The sequence below is a fragment of the Meleagris gallopavo genome, chromosome 7 (assembly GCF_905368555.1).
Source record: "Meleagris gallopavo chromosome 7, MGAL_WU_HG_1.1, whole genome shotgun sequence".
Taxonomy (NCBI): Eukaryota; Metazoa; Chordata; class Aves; order Galliformes; family Phasianidae; genus Meleagris; species Meleagris gallopavo.
In genome coordinates this window covers 35,894,840-35,917,252 of record NC_139410.1, presented here as the reverse complement: position 1 = coordinate 35,917,252, position 22,413 = coordinate 35,894,840, and the positions used below count along the sequence as shown (strand labels likewise).

Sequence of the window (22,413 nt, the reverse complement as noted above, 5' to 3'; positions counted from 1 at the left end):
CTCATCCTTCAGGTCTGTGAAGGTGCCTTTGTGGGGAAGGAGAGGAGCCGACATCCCTGCAGCCTGGGGAGCAGTGCGGTGTTCAGTGCCCTGTGAAGGGCCCTGGGGCTGTGCTGGAGTGCAGAGGTAGTGGGTGAGGAAGGCGGTTGTGCTCCTTTCATTGCCTGCTGTGTTGTTGTCTTCCTCGAGGTCCCTCCTCAAGGCCTCCTCCCCTGGATGCCCCTCCCATAAAGGGGCACACAGAGCTCTGTGCTGAGCCGGGTCCTTCCTGGGGGCCGGAATGTCGCTTCCGGCTGCAGGGGGAGTCATAGAATGGTTGGGTTGGGAAGTCCTTGGGGATCACTGAGCTATAGGATGGTTGGGTTGAGACGGTCCTGAAAAGTAATTAAGGAAAATACATGACCAAGAGCAACAGATGGTTTTCTATGTTTGTTTTTATTTGTTTGTTTGTCTGTCCCATCATGGATCCTCTACGAGCTCATTGGGACAAGTCAGGTAGAACACAGTGGGCTGCAATAGGCCAGAATGGAATTGCAGAACCGATCGATTCAGAGAGAACTGAGGCTGAGGGGAAGCAAACTGAGTGCTGGGAGTGCTGTTTGGGTGAATGAGTTCATTTCAGTTTTTATTTTGTTACTTTTTTGACACGAACCGCAAGTGCTTTGGTTTTTGTGCTGGTGATATCACGCAGAAATTTCTGTTACGTTCAAAAGACTTAATGGAGATATAGTAATAATAGTAAGAAGTTCATGGAAAGTGCTACTTAACTGGCAGCAGTAGAAATTCATGTAACAGCCCGTGGGGAACTGGGCTCTTGGGAGTGTCTCTGTCTTACAGCAAACACAGACACACGGAGCGTACAACACCTGAAGCTGGCTTAGGGCACAGCCTGTGCCTGCGGCCTTCTTAGAATTTCCTTGGCTATGTCTGCAATGCGATTGACTTCTGATGGTACCCTTCGGTACCGACGAGGCACAGCAGGGTAAAAAAAAGCTCCCTGGCAGTTTGTGGCACACGGGACAGCTCGTGAGAACGAAAGGAGAATTTTTCTGAGGCCCTCAGCACGGACCAGATAACGGGACGATGGAGAAGCGGCGCTTGGACTTCATGACCGTAGCGCTCTTCCGCAACCTGAAGCACGCGGAGAGCGGTTCGGCTGCCGAGGCGCGTCGGCGTCCGCGGAGCGCTCGGGCCGAGCGGAGAGATGCTGAAGCCACCTGCGCGCAGAGCCAGGCACCAAGCCGACGCCGCCCGCTGCGATGCGGAGCCGTGCGGGGCCGCCCCTCCCGGCACTGCCCGCCCCCAGCCCCGGCCCGGGCGGGGCCGCCGGCAGCACCTCCCGCGGGCGGGTTCGGCCCGGTGGCCGAGGGGAAGGTGGTGCCGGGCGGCCCCTCCCCGCCGCGTAAAGCACGGAGCGGCCGGCGGGACGCGGGGCTGCGGGCTGCGGCCCCGGCGTGGATGCGCGGCGATGCGGCGGGCACCGAACTCCGCGCTGCGGGCGGCGCTGCCGCTGCTGGGCGCCGCCGTGTGGCTGTGCGCAGGTAGGGGGCGGCGGGGGGCGGCGGGGCCGTTCGGTGTCGTTCGGTGTCGTTCGGTGCCCGCGACCCCCGGCCCGGCACTCCGAACGCTGTGCGCCGCCTGGCCGGGGTCAGCGTTGTTTCTCGGGAGGTTAAAGAGCTTAATGCATTTAATTATGATCAACGTGTATCCGCCAGAAATAGGTCAGGTGGGATTTACGGGGAATTGCCGGTCCGGCGCTGGTTCCAGCCCACGCTCCCCGGCTCTGATGTCTCTTAAGATCCTGAGCGGGGGGTTCTGACGGGCCGTACCCGCTGCATCTCGTCCTGCAGTGTGTTAGCATTCACTCGGTGTTCCCTTGGGGCTCGGAGGTAGTGCCGTGCCCCATCCCATCCCCACCAGCAGAGCCGTGTCCTGCTCTGCCCTCTCCCAAGCCAGCTGCTTCCCTCATAGCACTATGGGGTGTTCACTCTACTCGTACTTTCCTTTAAAAGCTAACCCTGGGTCTCAGGTGCAGGCTTACAGAACGACCTTTATCTTTAAGGTGCAGCAGCACAGCATGCAGTAGAACAGATCTGAGTTACTCTGTTAGGCTCTCTGCAGTTTGCTTTTCTCTCAGTGTCTCCACCGTGGCAGTTTCACGGTGTGATACCCAGATTGCTGCCACAGAGGTGGTTGCAGCCCCAGCTGATGGGAAGGGACAAAGCCTCTCGTGTCAAAGGACTTGCGTGATCCCTCCTGGGAAAGAGGAGTTGGCTTTATCGTTGTATTCAACCATCTTGCATGGCTTTTTCTCTTGGATTGCTGTGGGTTTGTTCTCTGTTCTTCCCACCCTGTTGGTTGTCTGCCTCTCCAGTGAGGCTGAGCGCTGCACTGGGCACTGCAGGGTCCTGAGGAGCTATCAGTGCATCTCAGTGCTTGGGAACGTTTGTAGGGTTAAGAGGAGAAGGGTTTTGCTGCAGACACGGTGAGCTGTCCCACTGTTCTGTGTGTTCTCATCCCTCAGGTGGACTTGCTTGAAACTGGGGCTTGTTCTCAGGTCTGTGCTGGGTTGGTGTTTGGGTTTATTGGCAGTTTAATCCTTTGCTCCACCACCTTTGCTACCCATCTCCTCTGCCTGCAGCGCGCTCAGTGCCGCGGTCCCTCCTGTGCTGCTCAGGGTGCTGGAGGGGCCGTGGAGTGAGGGGTGGGAGCTGCTCAGTGCTGCCCGGGGGCTCACCTGGCACCCAATGTCAGCACTGTTCCCATTTCTTGAGAGACTCCTCAGACACGCTGTGCATTTGGGAGAGGTGGATCCCCGCTCAGAACAGGTTGCAGCTGAAAACTGCCAAACAGGGATAAATGAATGAGAACAGCATAGAACTGGGCTCTTGCTATGCAATAAGTGCAGTGTTAAAATCCAAACAATCAAACTTTAGCTCTTTGTCTTTCCCCTATTGCAAAACACGCAGCTGTTGATAAAAGCGGTTGTGGAGGTGCCCTGTGGCAGGTTCTGCAGTGCAGTTTGTTGTGGAGTGTGGAAATGCCTGTGGTGATGTACCAAAAGCAGAAAGCACCCCTACGTACCGTGGTGGCAAAGCAGTCGTACCCCTTTGCTGGAGGATTTAATGTGCTGCTCTGTGCCAAGGTATGGCTGCGCTGCTCTTCTCACGGCTGTGAGAGCTGATGCTCTTTTCCATTGCTTTTACAAAAGGAAAGCTTTAACAATAATAATAAAAGGTCTAATAATAAAGCAGTGAGAATGCCAAGTGCTTAACGCTCAATGAGTTGGGTTGTGTTGAGAGCCAGTCCTGGTGCTGTGAGCGCCGGGCGGTCTGTGGGGAGCGGTCAGATGAGCAGCTGGAGGTGGGATGTGGTGGGGCACAGCGTGGCGTGGGTTCAGGGCCTCAGCAGCCGCTGAGGATGGCTGTCCAGGGCTCAGTCTGAACTGGTGTGGATGGCTGTCCAGGGCTCAGTCTGAACTGGTGTGGATGGCTGTCCAGGACTCAGTCTGAACTGGTGTGGATGGCTGTCCAGGGCTCAGTCTGAACTGGTGTGGATGGCTGTCCAGGACTCAGTCCGGACCCATCTGGACTCAGTACCACTGGGGGCTACAGAGCAGCGACGTGGAGGTGAGCAGGGGGCAGATAACAGGGCGAGCTGCTTGAGTAATAACTCCATCCCAGGTCAGAAATGCTTCCCCCCTCGCAGCTCTCTGCTGTCAGGCTCTGAGCTGCCCTTCGCTGTTCTGCCCTGCAGAGCAAAGTCCGACTGGAGCCTGAAGAGGCAGCAGCTCTGTGCTGGATGTGGCTCCTGAAGTGATCTTCTCCAGCACAAACGATCTTTGCACATTCTGTTTTTCTTACGCAAGTGGCATTTTACCTCTCTGTTGTTGGTTCATCTTCAGCTTTGCAGCAGCAAGAATAAGTGACACATATTGAAGAGTTGGATTGCAGATAACCTGAGCTGGATGCAGAACCCACACCTCAGTGCCTCCTCCATCAGCACGTATGTGGGCACTGTGGAATGAGGCGAAACAGAGATACTTTGGGTTTGCAAGCACTGATCTGAACTACTTTGCTCTTCTTATTGCAGTAGTTTCAAAACATCCATATCTTCATCTTCAAAGCCAGGTTTCCAAGGGCACCCGTTCTCCAGGGGCTGGGCTGGGGAGGAGTGTGGGGATCCAAGAGGGCTTTTCCAGCCTTTATAACTCTGTGATTCTGTGATGATTTATCCTAAGTGGTGGAGGTAAGACTTACACCCTGATCCCATTCATCTTCTCAATGTGAGCTACCATTTCTTTCTAAGACTCCGCAGAAGAGCCCAATTCTGAGCTGGTCTCACCCCCCACCTGCTCCGTGCCTTTCAGGCTCTGTGCCCATTGCAACGTGCCACCGGTGCCGGCAGTGTTTCCCTGCTCCTCCTAATGGGGATGGGGCACTGGGCAGCACGGCCGCCTCTGGGCCGCCCCTGCCATGGCATAGCAGACGTGGGGCCCCCTGCCACATACAGCTGCACTGGCTGTAAGATGCTCTGCACGGCTGCTTGGAGAGGAGCAGGATGGGCTCGTGGTAAAGGTGAGAGCGGCTCTGCCTCACGGCAGCACGTTTCTTTGCACGTGGTCAACGTCTGCGCTCAGATTTCATTTTGAGGCACTCTGCTGCCTGGTAGGCACAGTCAGGACCTGCTCACCGTTGTGGATAGTGGCAGATTATGACTTAATGGAGGATTACTGCCGTGCTAATCTGCATAGTGAGGAGTCTGCGCTAAATGCAGAGCTCGCAGGAGGCAGCAAGTCCCCTCCTCCTGCAGCCTCAGCCCATGCCACATACGGGTCAGTCTATGGCACATGTATCCTCTGTTCTTTCCGTTTAACTTCCAAACCTGCACTGCATATCTTTGCTTGCTGTCACTGTTCGCTGCAGTCCTTAAGCCGGTGTCGGAACTCGTGTTCTTCCATCTGTTGCAATTCCTATAGCAAGAACAGAAGAAAAAACATCCTTAACGATGCCGAAGCACCCATTCCACATGGTCTCTCTAGCTAGAAGTGGCTTTCCTTGTGAGTTTGGCACTGTGAACCCACCCGCTGCCCCTCCTGGCACTGCAGCCCCTCTGGGTAAGGTCAGCCCCAACTGCTCTGCAGGGCAGGGGCCGTGCAGCCCCGGGGCTCAGCCCATCCCTGTGTGGGGACGTGGGGCTGTGGGACGGCTGCGTGTGTGGGGCCAGAGGCTGCTGGATGCCAGGCATAGCTCTGCGAGGCCGCAGGATTTCGCTTGTCCTCTTTCTCCTAATTTCTCAACAAGAGAATGCAATGTGTTAAGGGAAATGTTGCCATGCTTGAGTAAATAACAGAGTTGTTCTTGTTACTGCATTAAGACTGCCTTGTTTTGAAATCTGGGAGTGTGTTTTCCTCCTGCCCCTTTGATCCTTTCCTTTTAAGCCCTTCTTGTCCCTCGTCCCTCCTCTTCTGCACACTGTGCAGTACTGCAGGCTGGCTGCAGGAGCACCGTGCAGCTGAGGGGCTGCTCAGTAGAGAAATGGGACAGGGTGGTGGCAGTGGGGACTGTCAGGGCCAGAGCAGAGCTGGAAGGAGCTGGTGGAGGGGCTCTGATGTGTTCTGCTGGGGTGGGGGTTCACCTGGAGGCTGGACACTCCACTTTCAGAAGCAGTGATATTGTGATGAGGCCGTACTGACAGCTTGTACCCATAAACTTTTTGTTCTGTGAGGTGTAATGGTCTTGAAGAAAGAACTCTGTGGTGAAGAGCCCTGGTTTCAGCTGCGGGCAGTGAATGGGATGGGTCAGTTTCAAGCAGAACGTCCAGAACTAATAGGAAAACTGGACCTGGGCTCCAAGAGAGCGCTCTGAGCACAGCAGCAGGAAATGCCAACCTTCGTGCAGCGGTGCTTTGCTCTGCCTGCAGTGAGCTGGCTGTTGGACACATGTCAGCTCCAGCCCCCGGCTGTGAATAGGCTCCAGGTGGAAGGGTGAAGCCCTTCATTTGGGCAATAATTGATGGCCCCAGCTCGGCCAGAGCGGGCACACAGGGCTCCGGGGCGCCCTTCTCTCCCCCTGCGCTCATCTGAAACCACCACAGAGTGTCAGGGTATAGATAACACAGTTATCTACTGAGAATGGCATTGAAAGACCATTTCCTATTTTATTTTTAGCCTTGAGAAGGTGAGAGAAAGCAGCATAATGGCGTATCTGAATCACTGAATACCCTGCAGGAGCAGTTTGTTTTCATTTCCTCAAGTAATGCTTTTGTTTTGCAGCGTTAGTGACGAAGTGTTTTCCCTCCTGATGTCTCATTTCCCTGGATGTGCCGGGTCTCACCCCTGCCCACCCCAGGACCATGATGATGCATCTCAGAGCAGCTCACTGGGTGGCTGTGCTCTCCCTGCACAGAGCTGCAGCCCTGCCTGCCTGCGGGTGGGATAAACACGGGCATGTGGTGCCAGGGAAGTTTGTAGGGCCCGAGCTGAGGATAAACACCGTAAGCTGTTCCTTGTAGCACGGGATGAAGATTGCTGTAAAGACAACAAACTGTGTGGCAGAGACGGAAATCGGATTCGTGGTGATGTCTGCCAGAGCTCGCTCTGCCTCGGCTGCGTCCCTCCTCAGATGTGGGCTTTGGATGCAGTAGGTTACGCGGAGGGGTGGGCGCTCTCTGTGCTGTCGTCTTCCGCTGGCTGGGTGTGCTGTGCGATGTGTGTGATCAAGTGTGGTGGCACAGCCTGGTGGAGCTCCTGGCTTGGGCAGGTGGTGCCCGGCAGAGAGGACTGCAGTGCGTGCGGGGCTGCGCTGCCTTCCTGAGCGTGGCTCAGCGATGGAATGGTGCTCTTCTGGCCCTGGTGCCCATCAGAGATTTGAGTCACCTCGCGGTTTTGCTTTTTAGACGTCATCTTTAAGTAAAATAAATAGTGCTCTGCAGCCTGGCCGTGTTCCCAAAGCAACAGGATGGTGCAAGGATAATGCTTTTTTATTCTGTGCAGACCCCAGAGCAGAGTTCCGTCTTGCAGGTGCCGCTGACCCAGCGGAGGTGTGCAGAACGCATCCCACGGGTCCATGGTGGGGCAGGGCAGGTGGGCGGGGTGCTGCAGGAGCACCGCTCGCCCTGTCCTCACAGAACCGTGTGTTGCAGGGCTCCAGTGCGTGTGCCAGCTGTGCGAGCACACCAACTTCACCTGCCAGACGGAGGGAGCGTGCTGGGCCTCGGTCATGCTGACCAACGGCAAGGAGGAGGTGATCAAATCCTGCGTGTCCCTCCCGGAGCTCAACGCTCAGGTCTTCTGCCACAGCTCCAAGAACATCACCAAGACCGAGTGCTGCTACACCGACTTCTGCAACAACATCACCCTCCGCCTGCCCGTAGGTGCGTGCTGCGGCGCTGCAGTGCCTGCGCTGGCGTGGGCAGAGCGTGGCTGGGTGCTGCTCGGGGGGCTGGCAGCAGAACTGAAGCTGAGGGGGTGGTGTTTGTGGTTGTCGTTGTCGGGGGGGAGTCCTGGTGTCTCAGCAAGCAGGCAGGTTTGCCTTCAGCTTTTGGCCCATGCAGCACAGGGGAGCAGCCTGTGGACGGCCTTGCTCAGAGCTTGGTTGTGTTAGCAATGCCTGCCCAGCAGACACAAGGTGTGAATGAAATTCCTGCCTCCCAGGGATGGAGGAGCTGAGTGCACTGCACAGTGCTGGAGCCATTGCTGTGCAATGGAGTTGGTTTGGTCCTTTAAAAAATGTATGTTTGCACTGGTTTTAGATTTAATTATTGGCAAAATACTTCACCCTTCTCTCCCGGGTTTGTGTCTAATCCAAGCTTTACAGTAAGCTGTCAAATACTCAGCTTTATCAGATGACAGCTTTTGATGTACTTAGAGCAGTGAGAGATCTTACAGGTAAGAAAGATGTGGATTAATGTGTAATTTATAGTTACAGCTTCCACTCAAGCTGCTATCGTTAGCAGCACAGTGAAAGCACTCTGTTAATACTTGGCAGGATGAAATGCTCCTGTAACACCATTCGATATGTGAGCAATAGGCAGGTGACCACAGGGAAAGGGTGGGAGGAGAGCTGTGAATCTCATCCATGGGAACGAGCCGTGCCTGCTGCTCATGGCTAAGGGTTGTTCAGGTGCACATCTTCCAGCTGACAGCAGAAGGGAGATGCCAGTGGTAGCTGAGCTCCAGAAATGCAGAAGCAAAGCGCCACACTTGTGTAGGCTGAGATGCTGGGGCCTGGGAGAAGCTGCTGCCTACAGCTGAGAATGGAGACATGTCTGTTCCCAATGTTTGGGCTGGGTTTGTGAAATCTCTGGTTTTGTATTTCAGCACCAGAGAAAATTAATTAATTTTTAGCCTGAGCCCTTTCCTCTGAACATTTAGGGGAACTCATGGTAGTCAGAAAGTGACAGTGCCTGCCCTGACAGCCCCTCTTCACACAGCCCTCGCTGTATCGCAGCACTGCAGGGCTGGAAGGGTTCTCTGGCACTTTCTGGTCCAACCCGCCCGAAGCAGCTCCCTACAGCAGCGGCACAGAGTGCACCCCGCTGGGCTTGGGTATCTGCAGAGGAGGAGCTGTGTGCCAACTGTGTTCAGGCTCCATCAGAGCAAAGCATTCCTCGGGCCACACCTGTGTGCTGTGTTCAGCTGCACAGTTCCCATTGCTGCTTTGCACGAGAGGAGGCTGCTCCTGTTCTGAGCTGAGCTTTTCACAGTGTGTGAAGACAAACCTTTCTGGGGGCAGATGCAGGCTTCCCATCTGCTTTTCATGCACTCGCTGCCATGATTTCGTTACCATACTTCTGCATTAGGGGACGATACGTTCCAAAGCGCAGAAGTAGTTTGCAGTGATGGGGGTTTTGTTGTTGCTCTGAATGTACCCCAGGTTTCTGCTATTTAAACCACAATAATGAGGGGCCCTTCCTCACAAAGTGGCAGAGCTTTGTGGGGCAGAATGAGTAGCCGTGGGGTTGACAAGAGGTGTGAGTTGGACTGACGGCTCTCCCTGCTGCTGCCCAGCCGGCATGGAGGCACTGGCAGCACCCATTGCTGCTCACACCTGCAGCATGGGAATGTGCAGCAGGGAGAGAAAAAGTGGGATAGAGCTGGATACACGTCCCTTGTGTATGTCCATGTTGGTGGAAAAGATGGCTTGTACTGGAAGACTAATTGCCAGGCAACGTTCTCTGCCTCTCTCCCTCTCTCTCCCTCTTTTCAATATTGCCTGTAGGTTTTGTATGAACATAGAGTCATAGAATCCTTAGAGTTGGAAGGGACCTCTGAAGGCCATCCAGTCCAACTCCCCTGCAATGCACAGGGACACCACGGCTCCATCAGGTTGCCCAGGGCCTGATCCAGCCGTGCCTTGAGTGTCTTCAGGGACGGGGCATCAACCACATCACTGGGCAACCTGTTCAGTGCCTCACCACCCTTACTGTAAAATACCTTTTCCTTATATCTAACCTAAATCTCCCTTCCTTGAGCTTGAAGCCATTTCCCCTTGTTCTATCACCGCAGACCCCGCTATAGGATCTGTCCTTTCTTTCTTGTCTCTCCCCTTTAGATACTGACAGGCTGCTCCCAGGTCATCCCGCAGCCTTCTTTTCTCCATCTACTCAGCCCCCCAGCTCTCAGCCTGTCCTCACAGGAGAGGTGTTCCATTCTGTGGATAATGACACTCCATTATATTTACCTGCTTGAAAGCACCTCAAGACACCAAAACCTTTATCTGTGCATTCCATTCACTTAAGTGTCAGTATTCAAGAAGTGGACACTGCTGTATGAGAGCTTTTACAAATTTCACATTATAAAATGTGAACCTTATAAAATTGGCATTAATTGTCTGTTACTGAGCAGGACGACAACGCTTCACTTTGCCTTCCCAGCACTAACTTGGTGAAGAACAGAGTTCGGAGGAAGCTGCAGATAGTGAGTGAAGAGGCTTTCCAGTAACTTCCCAGAATGCGCTGATGGCTAAGAGCAGGGAGGATGGAGAGTGGAGCACAAAAGGAGAGGCCGGGAGATATTTTGATATATTTTTCTCCCTTCTGCGCGGCCACTTCGGTTCCTCTGAGTGGATGAGTGCGGGAGCCGGTGCTGGAGCGCAGCGCTGACAGCGTGTGTTACTGCAGGTCGTGTTGTGCTGCAGCCACTTCATCCAGCTGGCCGCTTTCCGCTTTGTTTTCTGACGGAGGCGTTTCGGTCTGCGGCAGCCTGGCCATCAGGACGGGGTCAGGACCGGAAAAAGCGGGGGGCGGGAGGGGTGCTGCGCGCAGCTCTCGGTGCCCTCAGCCCGAACTCATTTGCTCCTCCGTCCGCGCAGCTCAGCGCTGTGCCCTGGGGATGCCCGCCCTGAGAAGCCCTGCAGGCGGTGCTGCAGCCTTCGTGGCCGCTCCGTGTGCGCTGCTGGCTGCACGCACCTCGCCTGTCCCAGATCCGCGTCCTCTGCGGGGATTTGTAAGAGCACAGGCAGCGGAAGGGGAGGTGGGGGCAGGGGCAGGGAAACAGCAATTTCGATAATGCTCTGTTTATCTCACAGCTGTATCCCCGATGGCTTTCCTTGAACCTCGGCACCCTTCGGCAGCCCTTTCCCAGCTGCTTTCCGGATGTCCTGAAAGCCTGCAGTCATGGAACTCTGCATTAAATGCAATGTATTTCCTTACAGCAATGGAAAGAATGGTTTTGGTTTTCTTTTTCCATCTCTGAAAAGTTTGGTAACTTAAATATGAATAGTTTTGTGCTTTCGGGAGTCTTAAGGTGGCATATCAAAAGCCAGGCAGGTGCTGTGTGAGAGAATGTCTTTTCCATGGGAGCAAAGAGAACCATCCTTCTTTTTTTCCTGCCTGAAAGCACTCCTGTTTACACCACTTGGAAGAGAGCTGCACCACATTGTGAAATTGCTGGAGGTTGCCAGATGTTCTATTTTTGTTTCATACATGACAACACATCTGCAGGGCCTATTCCTGATCAGTAAGTCAATAATAGATTAGAAATAAGAAATTGCAACATGTTTTGATTAATGGTGTTGATTTTAGTGCTTTAGGTATCCATGAGAGGTTTTCTTATTTCCCAAAGAGTTGAGCGTTGCACAATTCTGTAAACATTACCACACTCATTTGGTGATTTGGTCCTGAATTGCTGTTTGTTCGGCGCGTGCTGTGTGTTTTGCACTGGCACTGTTTGTCCCTCCCCGGGATGTGATTTTGGAGCAGCCCCACGGGTGCCGGCTGTGAGCCCAGAGGTGGAGCTGTGGCTGCAGGAGCTGCGCTGTGGGGTCAGCGCTGGGAGGTGCAGCAGAAACCACAGCGCTGGTAATTCCCGAGTCTCCTATGCGTGCTCTGTGCAGGCCTGGCCAGGACCGGAGTGGCTGCCACCAGTGCTTTGCCTTCCCTACCAGTGCTAGGAGATGGCTGCTGCGGGCTCCAGCTGCTCCTCCCAGCAGGCTTCCCTGGGCGGGGGGCCTCTGTGTCCCCAAGGAGCTCAGTGCAGACCCAAGCTGTTCTGGGAACCCCATCCTCCAACCCCTCCCCTTCTGTGCCCCACCCTGAGCTCCCACCCTGCAGCAGCAGTCTCAGAGCAGACCTGTAAGTGTTGCTGAAGTCCATTTCATTCCAAAAGTGCTGCTTAGGTCGTGGAGTTGGTGTCTGTTTGCATCCCTGGTGCTGGATGTCAGCCTCGCGAGTGGATCTGTCTGAAACTTCTGTTTGCAGAGCGGTTTGAGCTGCACACTGCAAACAGACGCAGACCTGTTAACAACATGTTAAAACTCTGTTTTCTTTTTTCCCTTGGTCAAAGCTGGGCAGAAGGAAGAAGGCAGCTCTGCACAGCTGATCACAGCCCGGCACCCCTGCATTGCCGAGGGCACATCTTGGCACTGTGCTCTGCTCTGGGAGAAACTGCGGCTGGTGTCACTGCACCTGGAGGAGCGTAACCTTCAGCTGGGCTGGGAAGCTCCACATCCTTCCTCCTCCTCCTCCTCCACAACACAGACCAGTGCTGGGGCTGTGCAGCACCCAGAGAGCCCCGCTGCCCCCAGAAGTGCTGTGTGCACACTGCTGAGTGCTCTCTGGAGGGAGAGAGGCTCTGGGTGTTCTGTAGCTGCTCCGGGGCCGACTTTGTGGGGTGTGAGGTGCACGGTTCCCCAGGCTTTGATAGTCTGTGGATCCGCCATAGGGTACTTGTGCTTCGGTGTTTTTTGATTCTGAGTGGCTGTTTGTTTGTTTGTTTGCTTATTTAGATTATTCACAACTCCTTAGGCCTTAGGAGTCTGTGTATGGATGTGCAATCCCTTAGTAATGTGTTCCTGCAGCCTCTTGCCGTGTGCTTTTCCCATATCATTTTAAAGCAGAAAGTGGTGTGGGACAGTCCATTCTCCTGACCCTTGTAAAACACAGCTTGTGAGCACAAGTTTTCCGAGTGTTCTGCCTTAGGAATCCTGTTAATGCCTCATTAGACCCAAGAGGTGTTAGGGAGGCAGCTTCTCCAAGGCCCTGCATTTGGCTGGGCTGGCGCCGAGAAATCCATGCACAAACCCGAAGGAGCAGGCGGGGCCCTGCTCCCCGTGGGCTGCGAGCCGTTGGGTCACGGCACAGCTCAGCCCCCAGCAGTCCCTCACTGACCATCTGTTTCTCCCACCTCTTCCCTCGTCTCTCCCTAAAGCCTCCGAGTCCCCCGGTCGTGCCGCCGTGGGTCCCGTGGTGCTGGCAGCGACAGTGGCCGTGCCCATCTGCGTCCTGTCCCTCGTGGCAGTGCTGGCTGCCTGCGGCTGCCAGGGCCGGCGCTGCGCCCGCGGCAGGACGAAGCCGCCCAACGTGGAGGAGCCGCTCTCCGAGTGCAACCTGGTCAGCGCGGGCAAGACGCTCAAGGACCTCATTTACGACATGACGACGTCTGGCTCCGGCTCTGGTATGTGGGCGTCTGTGTGAGCTGCATCTGCAGCCCGCCGGCGTCTGTCCTGCTTCTGGGCCATAGATGTGTGGTGCCCCATCCCTGCAGGTGCCCGAGGCCATAGATGGGGCCATGGGCAGCCTGAGCTGCTGCTGGGGGTTGGAACTAGAGGATCTTTATGGTCCCATCCAACCTAACCTTCCTCCAGTTCTTGAAGCATATAAACAGGAGGGGGAATGACTGTTTACATAGGTTGATAGGAGAAGGAGGAATGGTTTTAAACTGTGACAGGGAAGGTTTAGGTTGGATACTAGGAGGAAGTTTTTCACCCAGAGGGTGGTGAGGCACTGGAACAGGTTGTCCAAGGAGGCTGTGGATGCCCCATCCCTGCAGGCATTCAAGGCCAGGCTGGATGTGGCTCTGGGCAGCCTGGGCTGCTGGTTGGCGACCTGCACACAGCAGGGGGTTGGAACTGGATGAGCACTGTGGGCCTTTGCAACCCAGGCCGTCCTGTGATTCTGTGATTCTATGATTCTAAGCCATTCTATGGTTTTGTGACTAAAGTTGAAAAAGATCACTAAGATCATCTGGTCCCACTGCAAAACCACCCCTTTAGGCCATTGGGGACATCAAAATCCCTGAACCATCTGATTTGGAAGGGAGCTCTGGGGTTCCCCAGTGCAGGTTCCTGAAGCAGGTTCCAAGTGCTGGCAGTGCTTGTGCAGAGTACCCTGAGTGTGGGCACTGTGAGTCCCGTGCTGAGCAAGTGAATGGAAGGCAGCAGGGCCTTGGTGGATGGTCTTGTCAGGTAGCCAAGCTCAATCCCTTGTTCTGGTACAGAAGTTAACGCAGCATGATTCAGATGTCTGCTGCCAGTGCTAACGGAGGCATTACTGCTGATGTGTTGTGGCTGGCCGCAGAGCTGGGTGAGTCAGAGAGGTGCTCCAGGATCTTCCCGAGGGCACCAGCATACCATTAATGCACACACTTCTATGGAGCAGAATCCCAACCTTTTGTAACGTATTCTCCTTCTTGTATCCTGCCTGCTCTGCTGTACTGAGAACGTGCTAAGCCAGCGAATCGCAAATCTCCAAGTTCCAGTTCATCACACTGTGGTACATCTAGTTTGTGTGGCCCGATTTGTTCTAACTAGGATATTTATTTATCTGAAAAAATACACATATTGTGCTTCATCTTATTAATAGGTGAGAAATATGTGAAGGGTGCTGAGTTTAATTAACCAGATTTTCCATGCCTGCCCAAGGCACAGCCCAGCGGGAAACCAGGAGCACGTGTAGAGCTCCGTATGCATGAAAATGACTCCCTGTTCAGAGGAGTGCACAGCAGAGACCAAGTGCAGGTCGGATGCTATTAATTCTGATGGCTTTTGCATTCCCAGCAGACACAGCCATAGGGGCAGAGCGTGGGTATGCGTGCTCCAAGCGAGAAAAATGTTATTGCTGTTGGTATTTCACAGCCCTGGGGATATGGCCCATCTCTGAGAGGTGAATGTGACACAGGGCAGCCTGGGCTGAGCCCGCTGCGTTCTCTGTGCAGGGCAGGGCGGTGTGGGCTGTGCTGGGTGCAGTGTGGCCTCGGCTGTCTGATGTCCAGCAGTGGGAGATGTGCATCAGATGGAAAGTAAAATTGAAAACTTGATCTGGGGAAGCGTTGTTGTCTGCCAACTCACTGGAAGACCTCTGACTTCGGCCTTGGAAAGCTGCTGGTGAAGTGTTTCACCGATGCTATGCTTTCTTTTTGAACCAGGCTTACCTCTGCTCGTACAGAGAACCATTGCGAGGACCATCGTTCTGCAGGAGATCGTAGGGAAGGGCCGCTTCGGAGAAGTGTGGCGTGGGAAGTGGTGCGGGGAGGACGTGGCTGTGAAAATCTTCTCCTCGAGAGACGAGCGGTCCTGGTTCCGGGAGGCAGAGATTTATCAGACGGTTATGCTGAGACATGAGAACATCCTGGGCTTTATTGCTGCTGATAACAAGGGTACGATGGCGTTTCCTGATTCCATTTCACAGCTGAGGGCTGGCTGGGAAGCAGACCATCACCGCACATTGCCTGGGGAGGGCTCTGGGTGCTCTGAGACCCCGTCTGGGCAGTCTGTGGGCTGGGGTGGGCGCTGGCCAAAGGGCAGGGAGGGCTCGTCCTTCTCTTAGGCAGCTGCATCTCCTTGCTTCCTCTTGACAGACAACGGGACCTGGACCCAGCTGTGGCTCGTCTCCGAGTACCACGAGCAGGGCTCCCTGTTTGATTACCTGAACAGGGGCACGGTGACGGCGGAGGGCATGGTGAGGCTGGCACTGTCCATCGCCAGCGGCCTGGCACACCTGCACATGGAGATCGTGGGCACGCAGGGTGAGCGCTCCTCCTCCTCCTCCTGATCCTATCTTCACCTGCATTAAGGGACTGCAGTGCTGCTGGCAGAAATGCTTAGCTGGCAGTAGAGCATTCTACATGCTGTTGCAGTGCAAGAAATGCTCTTAGCGTAAGTGTAGGTGATACAGTGCAAACGGAAGATAGGAAACAGTCAGCCCGACTGAGTTTGCAGTCCTCTCAGCTTTTAAAATGCAAATTTTCTGAACTTCAGCACTGTTTTTTTTTGGGAGACAGCCCAAACAGACCCTTCCTTGCCAGTCAGACATGAAGATCTGCTCTATAATCAGACAAAGCTCTCTGCTGTTATGTGATGGCTCAGCAGAGCTGGTCAGGCTCTCCCAGGCACTCCTGGCCTGCTCCAGTCATCATAAGTGAGTGTTTGTAGGAGCAGCCACTGGAGGGTGCACTGATGAGCAGTTCCCTACATGACTTCGGAGTGGAATTTAGCAGTTCTGTCCCTGAAATGCAAACATTTGAACAAAAACACCTTCAAGGTCTTGTTGCTGTTTTTTAATTGGATAGCATTAAGCAGAGCTTTACTTGGAATGGGATCGACTGTCATGTCTTTTACAAGGAAGAGCACCAAAGCTGATTGCAATCGCTTTTCTTTTGCTCACTCATTACATTACAATTCTCTTTGTGGCCATCGGAACAGCCAGCACTCTCCTTTCCATCAACAGGCAAACCGGCGATCGCTCACAGGGACCTGAAGTCCAAGAACATCCTGGTGAAGAGGAACGAGAGCTGTGCCATCGCAGACCTGGGGCTGGCAGTGAAGCACGACTCCGTGCTCAACACCATCGACATCCCCCAGAACCCGCGGGTGGGGACGAGGAGGTATGGGTGCAGCAGGATGGGACAGGGGGCAGCCAGCCCAGGGCAGGGGAATGGGGGGCTGTGAGGGCCCCTCCAAGCCAACCATTCTGCCGGGGCGTGATTCTGTGACCCGTGTCCCCTTTAAAGGTACATGGCTCCCGAGATACTGGATGACGCGATGAACACCAACATCTTTGAGTCCTTCAAGCGTGCGGACATCTACTCTCTTGGGCTGGTGTACTGGGAGATAGCACGGAGGTGTTGTGTTGGAGGTGAGCCGTCTGCCCTCGGCGTTTTGCAATCTGGATTGCTTTTATCCCAGATAAACACAGAGCAATTAAAGGAGCTGTGTCCCTGGCCCTGCACTCTCAATTATCTTGGCAGGATGTGAAGGTGGAAATAAATCTGTTGCTGAGGATTTGTTCTCCACCAGGAAATGAGATGGCCACAAAAGTTGCTCTGTTCCTTCTCCTTGCCCACGGAAACATCAGCCATGCTTTTATCCTGGGGCTGCTGTGCATCTTGTGACGTTCTGCTGCATCTCTCTAGGGATCACTGAGGAGTACCAGCTGCCTTACTACGACGTCGTGCCTTCTGATCCCTCGATAGAAGATATGAGAAGGGTGGTTTGTGAGCAGAAGCTCCGACCAAATATTCCAAACCAGTGGCAGAGCTGTGAGGTAAGAGCAGTTCTTTAGGAAGCCTCTCTGGATGCAGACAGAGTTGCTCAGTGAGCCATAGGGCGGTCGGTGTGGCTCCTAGCGAACGGCATGGCTGTTATGCTGCTGTCCCAGAGAGCTGTGTTTGATGCCCAGTGTTCTCCCCTGTCCCCACGACACTTTGCAGGCACTGCGGGTGATGGGCCGGATCATGCGGGAGTGCTGGTACGCCAATGGTGCGGCACGGCTCACTGCTCTGCGCATCAAGAAGACCATTTCACAGCTCTGTGTGCAGGAGGACTCCAAAACCTAACGGCTCCCAGCAGGAGGAGGGCACTGCGTTCTGCTGTTCGTTTGTTGACATGTGATATTATTTTTCTTTTTGGTCTACCTCATGAGACGCAGGTCGGTATTTAAGTGCCCAGAACAGAGTGCTGCCAGCTGGCTTCATAGCTGGCCGCTGGAAGGGCCTCATTTTGACCTGTAGCTCTCGCTGTGTACAGCAAGCTGCTGGTTGGGCTGCCTGAGGAAGATGGGACGCTAGGTGAATAGCAGGAAGGAGCTTTAAACACGTCGGTGTAAATGTACCTTCTGCTATTGTGCTTTCTGTCCTTGTCAAAGCCAATGTACCGCAAATCGCTGGGGCTGCTTGAAGCACGTCTGCAAGAGAAAGCACACGCTTCATCCTCAAACCCAGCAAAAGACCAAACCTCATCAAGCTTTTTGCTGCTTCGATGCAGGGATCTGAGAAGGGACTGTCAGTAAAATGCATTTTTAAATACTGTATTTGTCCTTACCTAAGCAAATAAGGTGAAAAAGGTTTTAAACTGAGACAGGGGAGGTTTAGGTTGGATATTAGAAGGAAGTTTTTCGCCCAGAGGGTGGTGAGGCACTGGAACAGGTTGCCCAAGGAGGCTGTGGATGCCCCATCCCTGCAGGCATTCAAGGCCAGGCTGGATGTGGCTCTGGGCAGCCTGGGCTGCTGGTTGGCGACCTGCACACAGCAGGGGGTTGGAACTGGATGAGCATTGTGGTCCTTTGCAACCCAGGCCATTCTATGATTCTATGAAAATTCCACTGAGCATAAATATTGTGAACAAAAGCCTGGTTTTTGTTGTTGTTGCTGTTTTTGTTTGGTTTTGCTTTTTTTTTTTAACTTTTATTTTCCTTGTCTCAGTTTCACACACAATATTATACTCAGGAGTGGAAGTTATTTTGTTCTTTTCATCCGAGCTGAGTGCATCGATCAAAGGCCGATTGATTTTTCACTAGGAAAGATAGTGCAGGCAATAATATTCTGGTGAATCATAGGGATGGAATGGGAGAAATTCTGCTGAAGCTGAGAAAGTGTGCATTTTTAAGCAGCTTCTTAGAAGTCTCTAAGACTTCTGTCCCACTCCCGGCTGTGTGTTTGGTTTCGTGCCTTTGCTTGCCAGCATTACACCTTGTGCAACAATCTTGCTTCTGTAGTGTTTCTAAATCCAGGTGGTCAGAGAAGTTAAAGCCCGGGACGTCCCCAAGTAGTGAAGGTTTGCAGAAATCCGGAGTAGCACCACAGCTCTGTGCAAGTGAGATTTTGGCTGATTATGGTCCTTATGTTCAATATTTGTCATGGAACCTCTTGAGCAGGGGCTTCTGCATGGAGGAATGGGCTGAACTTGTAGTGAGTGGCATGATCAGTATTATCAATATTCCATGTTTCCTTCTGATGCACAAATGAGGATTTTATGGACTCCTGTGGATGCTAATTGCCCCATAAGTAGGATGTAGTGAAATGTGTCTCCTTGAATAATTTCTGTCTGCTTCTGCCTGTGTTGAGCAGTGCAAACCCTGCCTTGTTTTGTGGTCTGTTTGCTGAATGGTGAGAGTATTTCTACCAGATTGCCAGAAAAATTTGCCTAGCCTGCTTTCTGAGATGTAATCAAAGTCATCAGATGGATTTTACTCTCATCTGCTTCTACTGCATGAACCTCACCAAGAGTTCAACAGATGGTACTTCCTAAGATGCTGCAAGTGTGTAACCCCAATGGTGATACTCACATGGGCATCAAAGGATTTGCAGACCTGAGGTTCAGAGTTTGCTCCTATTGAGAATAACTTGAAAAAACCCCTTTGTGCTGCAAAGAGAGCCTGGAGGTGTTGGTTGCAGGGTGGGAAAAGGCTACCTGGTAACCACTGAGATCAGCTCCCTGAAACTGTAGGACAACTGATGTGAAACTGAGAGCAGTGGGCTGAGAGTCATTTCTCCTTGCTGCTTTGCTTCCTTTGTGCCACCCTCACCCCTGTGAGGGCACTGCGAGGTTCCCACAAGGATCGGTCTGCTTTCCCTGCTTTTCCCTTAGCTCCGTGTTTTTTGCAGTGTTTTTTTTTTTTTTTTTTTTTTTTTGCCTTTTGTTGAGAGGTGAATATACATCTTAACAAACTGCAGTAAACATAAGGGAGCCAGGTGGCCGGTGTTGCTGTATGGGGCTTTAAAATGTTTGTAAGCTGTACCCTCCCTTTAAAAACACAACACAACATTTGTCTTGCCATCACCCTTTCCCTCCATGTAAACTCTGTTTAATAACAGAGGTGATACTCAGTTACTTCTTTGCTCCTTAGGGAGCCATGGGCTTCTTAAGAGAGAGATTACAATCTCTGCTGCTAATCTGCACTTAAAGTGCAGACTCTTCAGCTCGTGGGATGTTTCAGGCCTGGGGATGCTGGATGCTGCTCATCGCCCAGCCCTCCCGACCTATTTAAGCCATTATTCTCACCTGGGGGAATTTACTTTTTTTTTAAGCTTACTAGTAGTAAAACCCTACAATGATGCGTGCAGAACATGAACTGAAAGGGAAAGTGAATTAACGAACGTTTTCTCTAGCACCTCCTTTATTTTATGTCTCCTTAAGTCTTCCCCTATGAAATACCCCATGAGAAACTCAAACTGCAATCTCTTTTGCACTTCGCTGTTCTTATGGTCATTTGCGCTCCACCGGACTCATTCCCTCACGTAACCCCATAGCAAATCCCATCTCACACCACTTCTGTCTGTTGGGAACTGGGGAGAAACCGCTCTGTGTGCCCAGAACCTTTTGTGGGCACATGGGGGAGGAAAGCAGTCAGAGGTACAATGCATTTCTGCAGGACATAAGACGTGCAATAAGCTGTAACCAAAGGCTCTGAATGTATTTTTGGCATAAATAGACCGAATGTATTTTGAAAGTAGCTATCACATTTGTGTCTAAATCCGCTGTGGTTCTTTCAGTCCCCAAAGAGAAATGCGTAGCATTTTGTCAACCTCAAAAACCAGCTTGAATTGTCTGTTCTATACAGAAGCATTCATACTTTATCTGGAAGTACTGCGATACTTCAGAACTTAGCGATGAAATTCAATCTGCACCTTGTGAAATACCCAATCTTGTGTACATTGCAGCAAGTTCTTTTTAAAACTGTTGCTAAAGTTGCTGCTGGATGTAAATAATTAGTAGAGATGCTGTATTTTGTATGCGTATTTTACAGACCAATATACTCTCAGAAAGGTTGGGAAGATTTTAATAAACTGAGCAACTCTGCCGTTGTGTTGCCATGAAGTGCAGAGCTCTGTTTGTTGTCTGTGCTGGGAGGGCAGCGGGGAGGGCTGAGGCGGCCATAGGCAGCCCTGGGGCTGTGTGCCCAAAGGAGAGAAGGCTGAGGGCTCTGAGCAGAGCTGACCCACAGCTGAAGGGCAGGGGATGGGGCCGGGCTCTGTTGTGCAGTGCCCAGCACCAGGACAAGGGCACACCGGAGCCCAGGAAGGTCCCTCTGACCGTGAGGGAGAACTCCTGTGCTGTGCAGGTGGCAGAGCCTTGGCCAGAGGGTCATAACCTGGGAATTTAAGTTGGGCTGTGCTCAATTTAAAGATATGCTGGCCCAAATCCTCCGCTACAAAGCCATATCGAGATGTTCACGACTGTTGCAGAATGCTGTGGGCTTCTCTTGTTCTCTTGCAGTCAGCACCGTGTAACTGGCAGTTGCTTGTGAGTTCTGTCCTGCAGGTGCTGCAGGGAGCTCAGGCAAGTGTGCTGCTGTGCTTTGGAAGCAGTCTGCCTCAGAGATGCTCTGGCTGTGGGCACAGTGCTGCTAGGAGGTGTGCTGTGCGTGCTTTCAAGACGGCAGCAGCTGGATGGGGCTCACCAGCACAGGCTGCTCCCCTTGGAGAGCCCAACGCCCGCTGGCACGTCAGTAGGACGCTGGGAGGTGGAGGTGCTCAGGGACGCTCAGTGCTCTTTGGGTCCAGAGGAGCCCAGTCCGATGTTCCATGTTTGTGTCCAGGCCAGCCAACTGTGCTGCAGTCACTGCTGCACACCGGTGTTGAGGTGCCAGCTCTGTGCTCCTCAGGTACGGGGCCACGTGCTGCTGAGAACGGATGCCTCCTGCCTTCCTTCTGCCTGGTAAGGAGTGTGGGCACGGCCGTGGATCTGGGAGGCGGGGAACCGCGGTGGCACACGGCACGGTCTGCTCCTGGGGGCATTCCCACCACTTCCCGAGCATTCCAGAGCTGGGTTAGTGGCCCTGGCACTGGGCCACGCTGGGATGCTAACTGCCGTTCTTTTCCATTTAGCTCTCCTTGGAGATGTGCGGCTGGTGTTTCAGTCACAGCGATCTGGACGCAGGGCAGGAAGGCTGCAGCCCGCAGGAAAGCCTGCTCGAGCCGCCGAGCGCCGGCCGTGTCTGCCGCAGCTCCGGGTATGCAGAGGTAGAGCAGCGCGCTCCTGAGGAGCGCTCCCGTTCCGTAGCGCTGCCAAACCCGCAGCAGCTCTCTTTGCTGTTCAGAAATTGGTTTCCAGCGGAGCAGGAAGGAAGTCACTGCGCGGTAACCGTCGGCGCTGACTTCTCGGGCCCTCTCGTGGCCGAACAGATCGCTGCAGTGCGGCTCTCGGCGCTGCGGGCTGAGGAGGCTGCCGGGATCTGGGGAAGCTGCGGGGCTCAGCGCCCCATGTCCTGCTCCTGGAACACGGCGGGGAGGGCTCCAGTGAAACCCACTCTCAGATACTGAAAGCACTGGAACAGGTTGCCCAAGGAGGCTGTGGATGCCCCGTCCCTGCAGGCATTCAAGGCCAGGCTGGATGTGGCTCTGGGCAGCCTGGGCTGCTGGTTGGCGACCTGCACACAGCAGGGGGTTGGGACTGGATGAGCATTGAGGTCCTTTGCAACCCAGGCCATTCTATGATTCTATGATGCTGAACAGTGCACAGTGCAAAGCCATTGTGAAATCCTGACGTTTATTGCAGTGAGATACAGTCAGGTGGAGCAAATCATGCAGATACTTCATGCACTTCTGGATTGCTGAAGCTGCATCCATTGTAAAACACCTTTCTGATTTCATTGGGAAGTTCAACGGGAGCTGCTGGGAACTTACTGGCTGTGCTCATCATCATCATCTTACACTTTGCAAATGTTCAAAGATTTCATGTCAAATCATGGCAGCTGAGGTAAGGAATGTAACACTCCAAGACAATTTCAACCCTCAGCATGGGGGCTGTTGTTGAAGATACCTTGAAAATGAGCCCTGTCTTATGAAGATCTTTATTACTGGTTAGGAAATGGAGAGGAGCCCATGAGACAGCTCAGCAGAGCAGGGCAAAGGCACAGGGCTGATGCACGTTTGGGTTTGCAGACCGTTGCTCTGAGTCATTGCACGGCCTGCCAGCT

General features: G+C 53.3%; 1 protein-coding gene across 1 annotated transcript; it reads left to right on the top strand.

The window, feature by feature from the left end:
* Positions 1 to 1,337: 1,337 nt before the first annotated feature.
* Positions 1,338 to 21,287, top strand: ACVR1C (activin A receptor type 1C). The gene is made up of 9 exons (XM_085228063.1): positions 1,338 to 1,541; positions 7,144 to 7,374; positions 12,650 to 12,895; positions 14,645 to 14,875; positions 15,077 to 15,244; positions 15,946 to 16,102; positions 16,229 to 16,353; positions 16,631 to 16,761; positions 16,928 to 21,287. The coding sequence occupies exons 1-9, from the start codon at positions 1,469 to 1,471 to the stop codon at positions 17,051 to 17,053; spliced, it is 1,488 nt and encodes a 495-aa protein (XP_085084189.1). The 5' UTR covers positions 1,338 to 1,468; the 3' UTR covers positions 17,054 to 21,287.
* Positions 21,288 to 22,413: the final 1,126 nt, after the last annotated feature.

What these genes read in the sequence shown, in the direction of transcription:
- ACVR1C (XM_085228063.1), top strand. Translation starts at nt 1,469, where the DNA reads ATGCGGCGGGCACCGAACTCCGCGCTGCGGGCGGCGCTGCCGCTGCTG. An exon ending in TATTGCTGCTGATAACAAGG is followed by an intron (nt 14,876 to 15,076) that starts GTACGATGGCGT and finishes TCCTCTTGACAG; the next exon opens with ACAACGGGACCTGGACCCAG. An exon ending in CCGCGGGTGGGGACGAGGAG is followed by an intron (nt 16,103 to 16,228) that starts GTATGGGTGCAG and finishes TCCCCTTTAAAG; the next exon opens with GTACATGGCTCCCGAGATAC.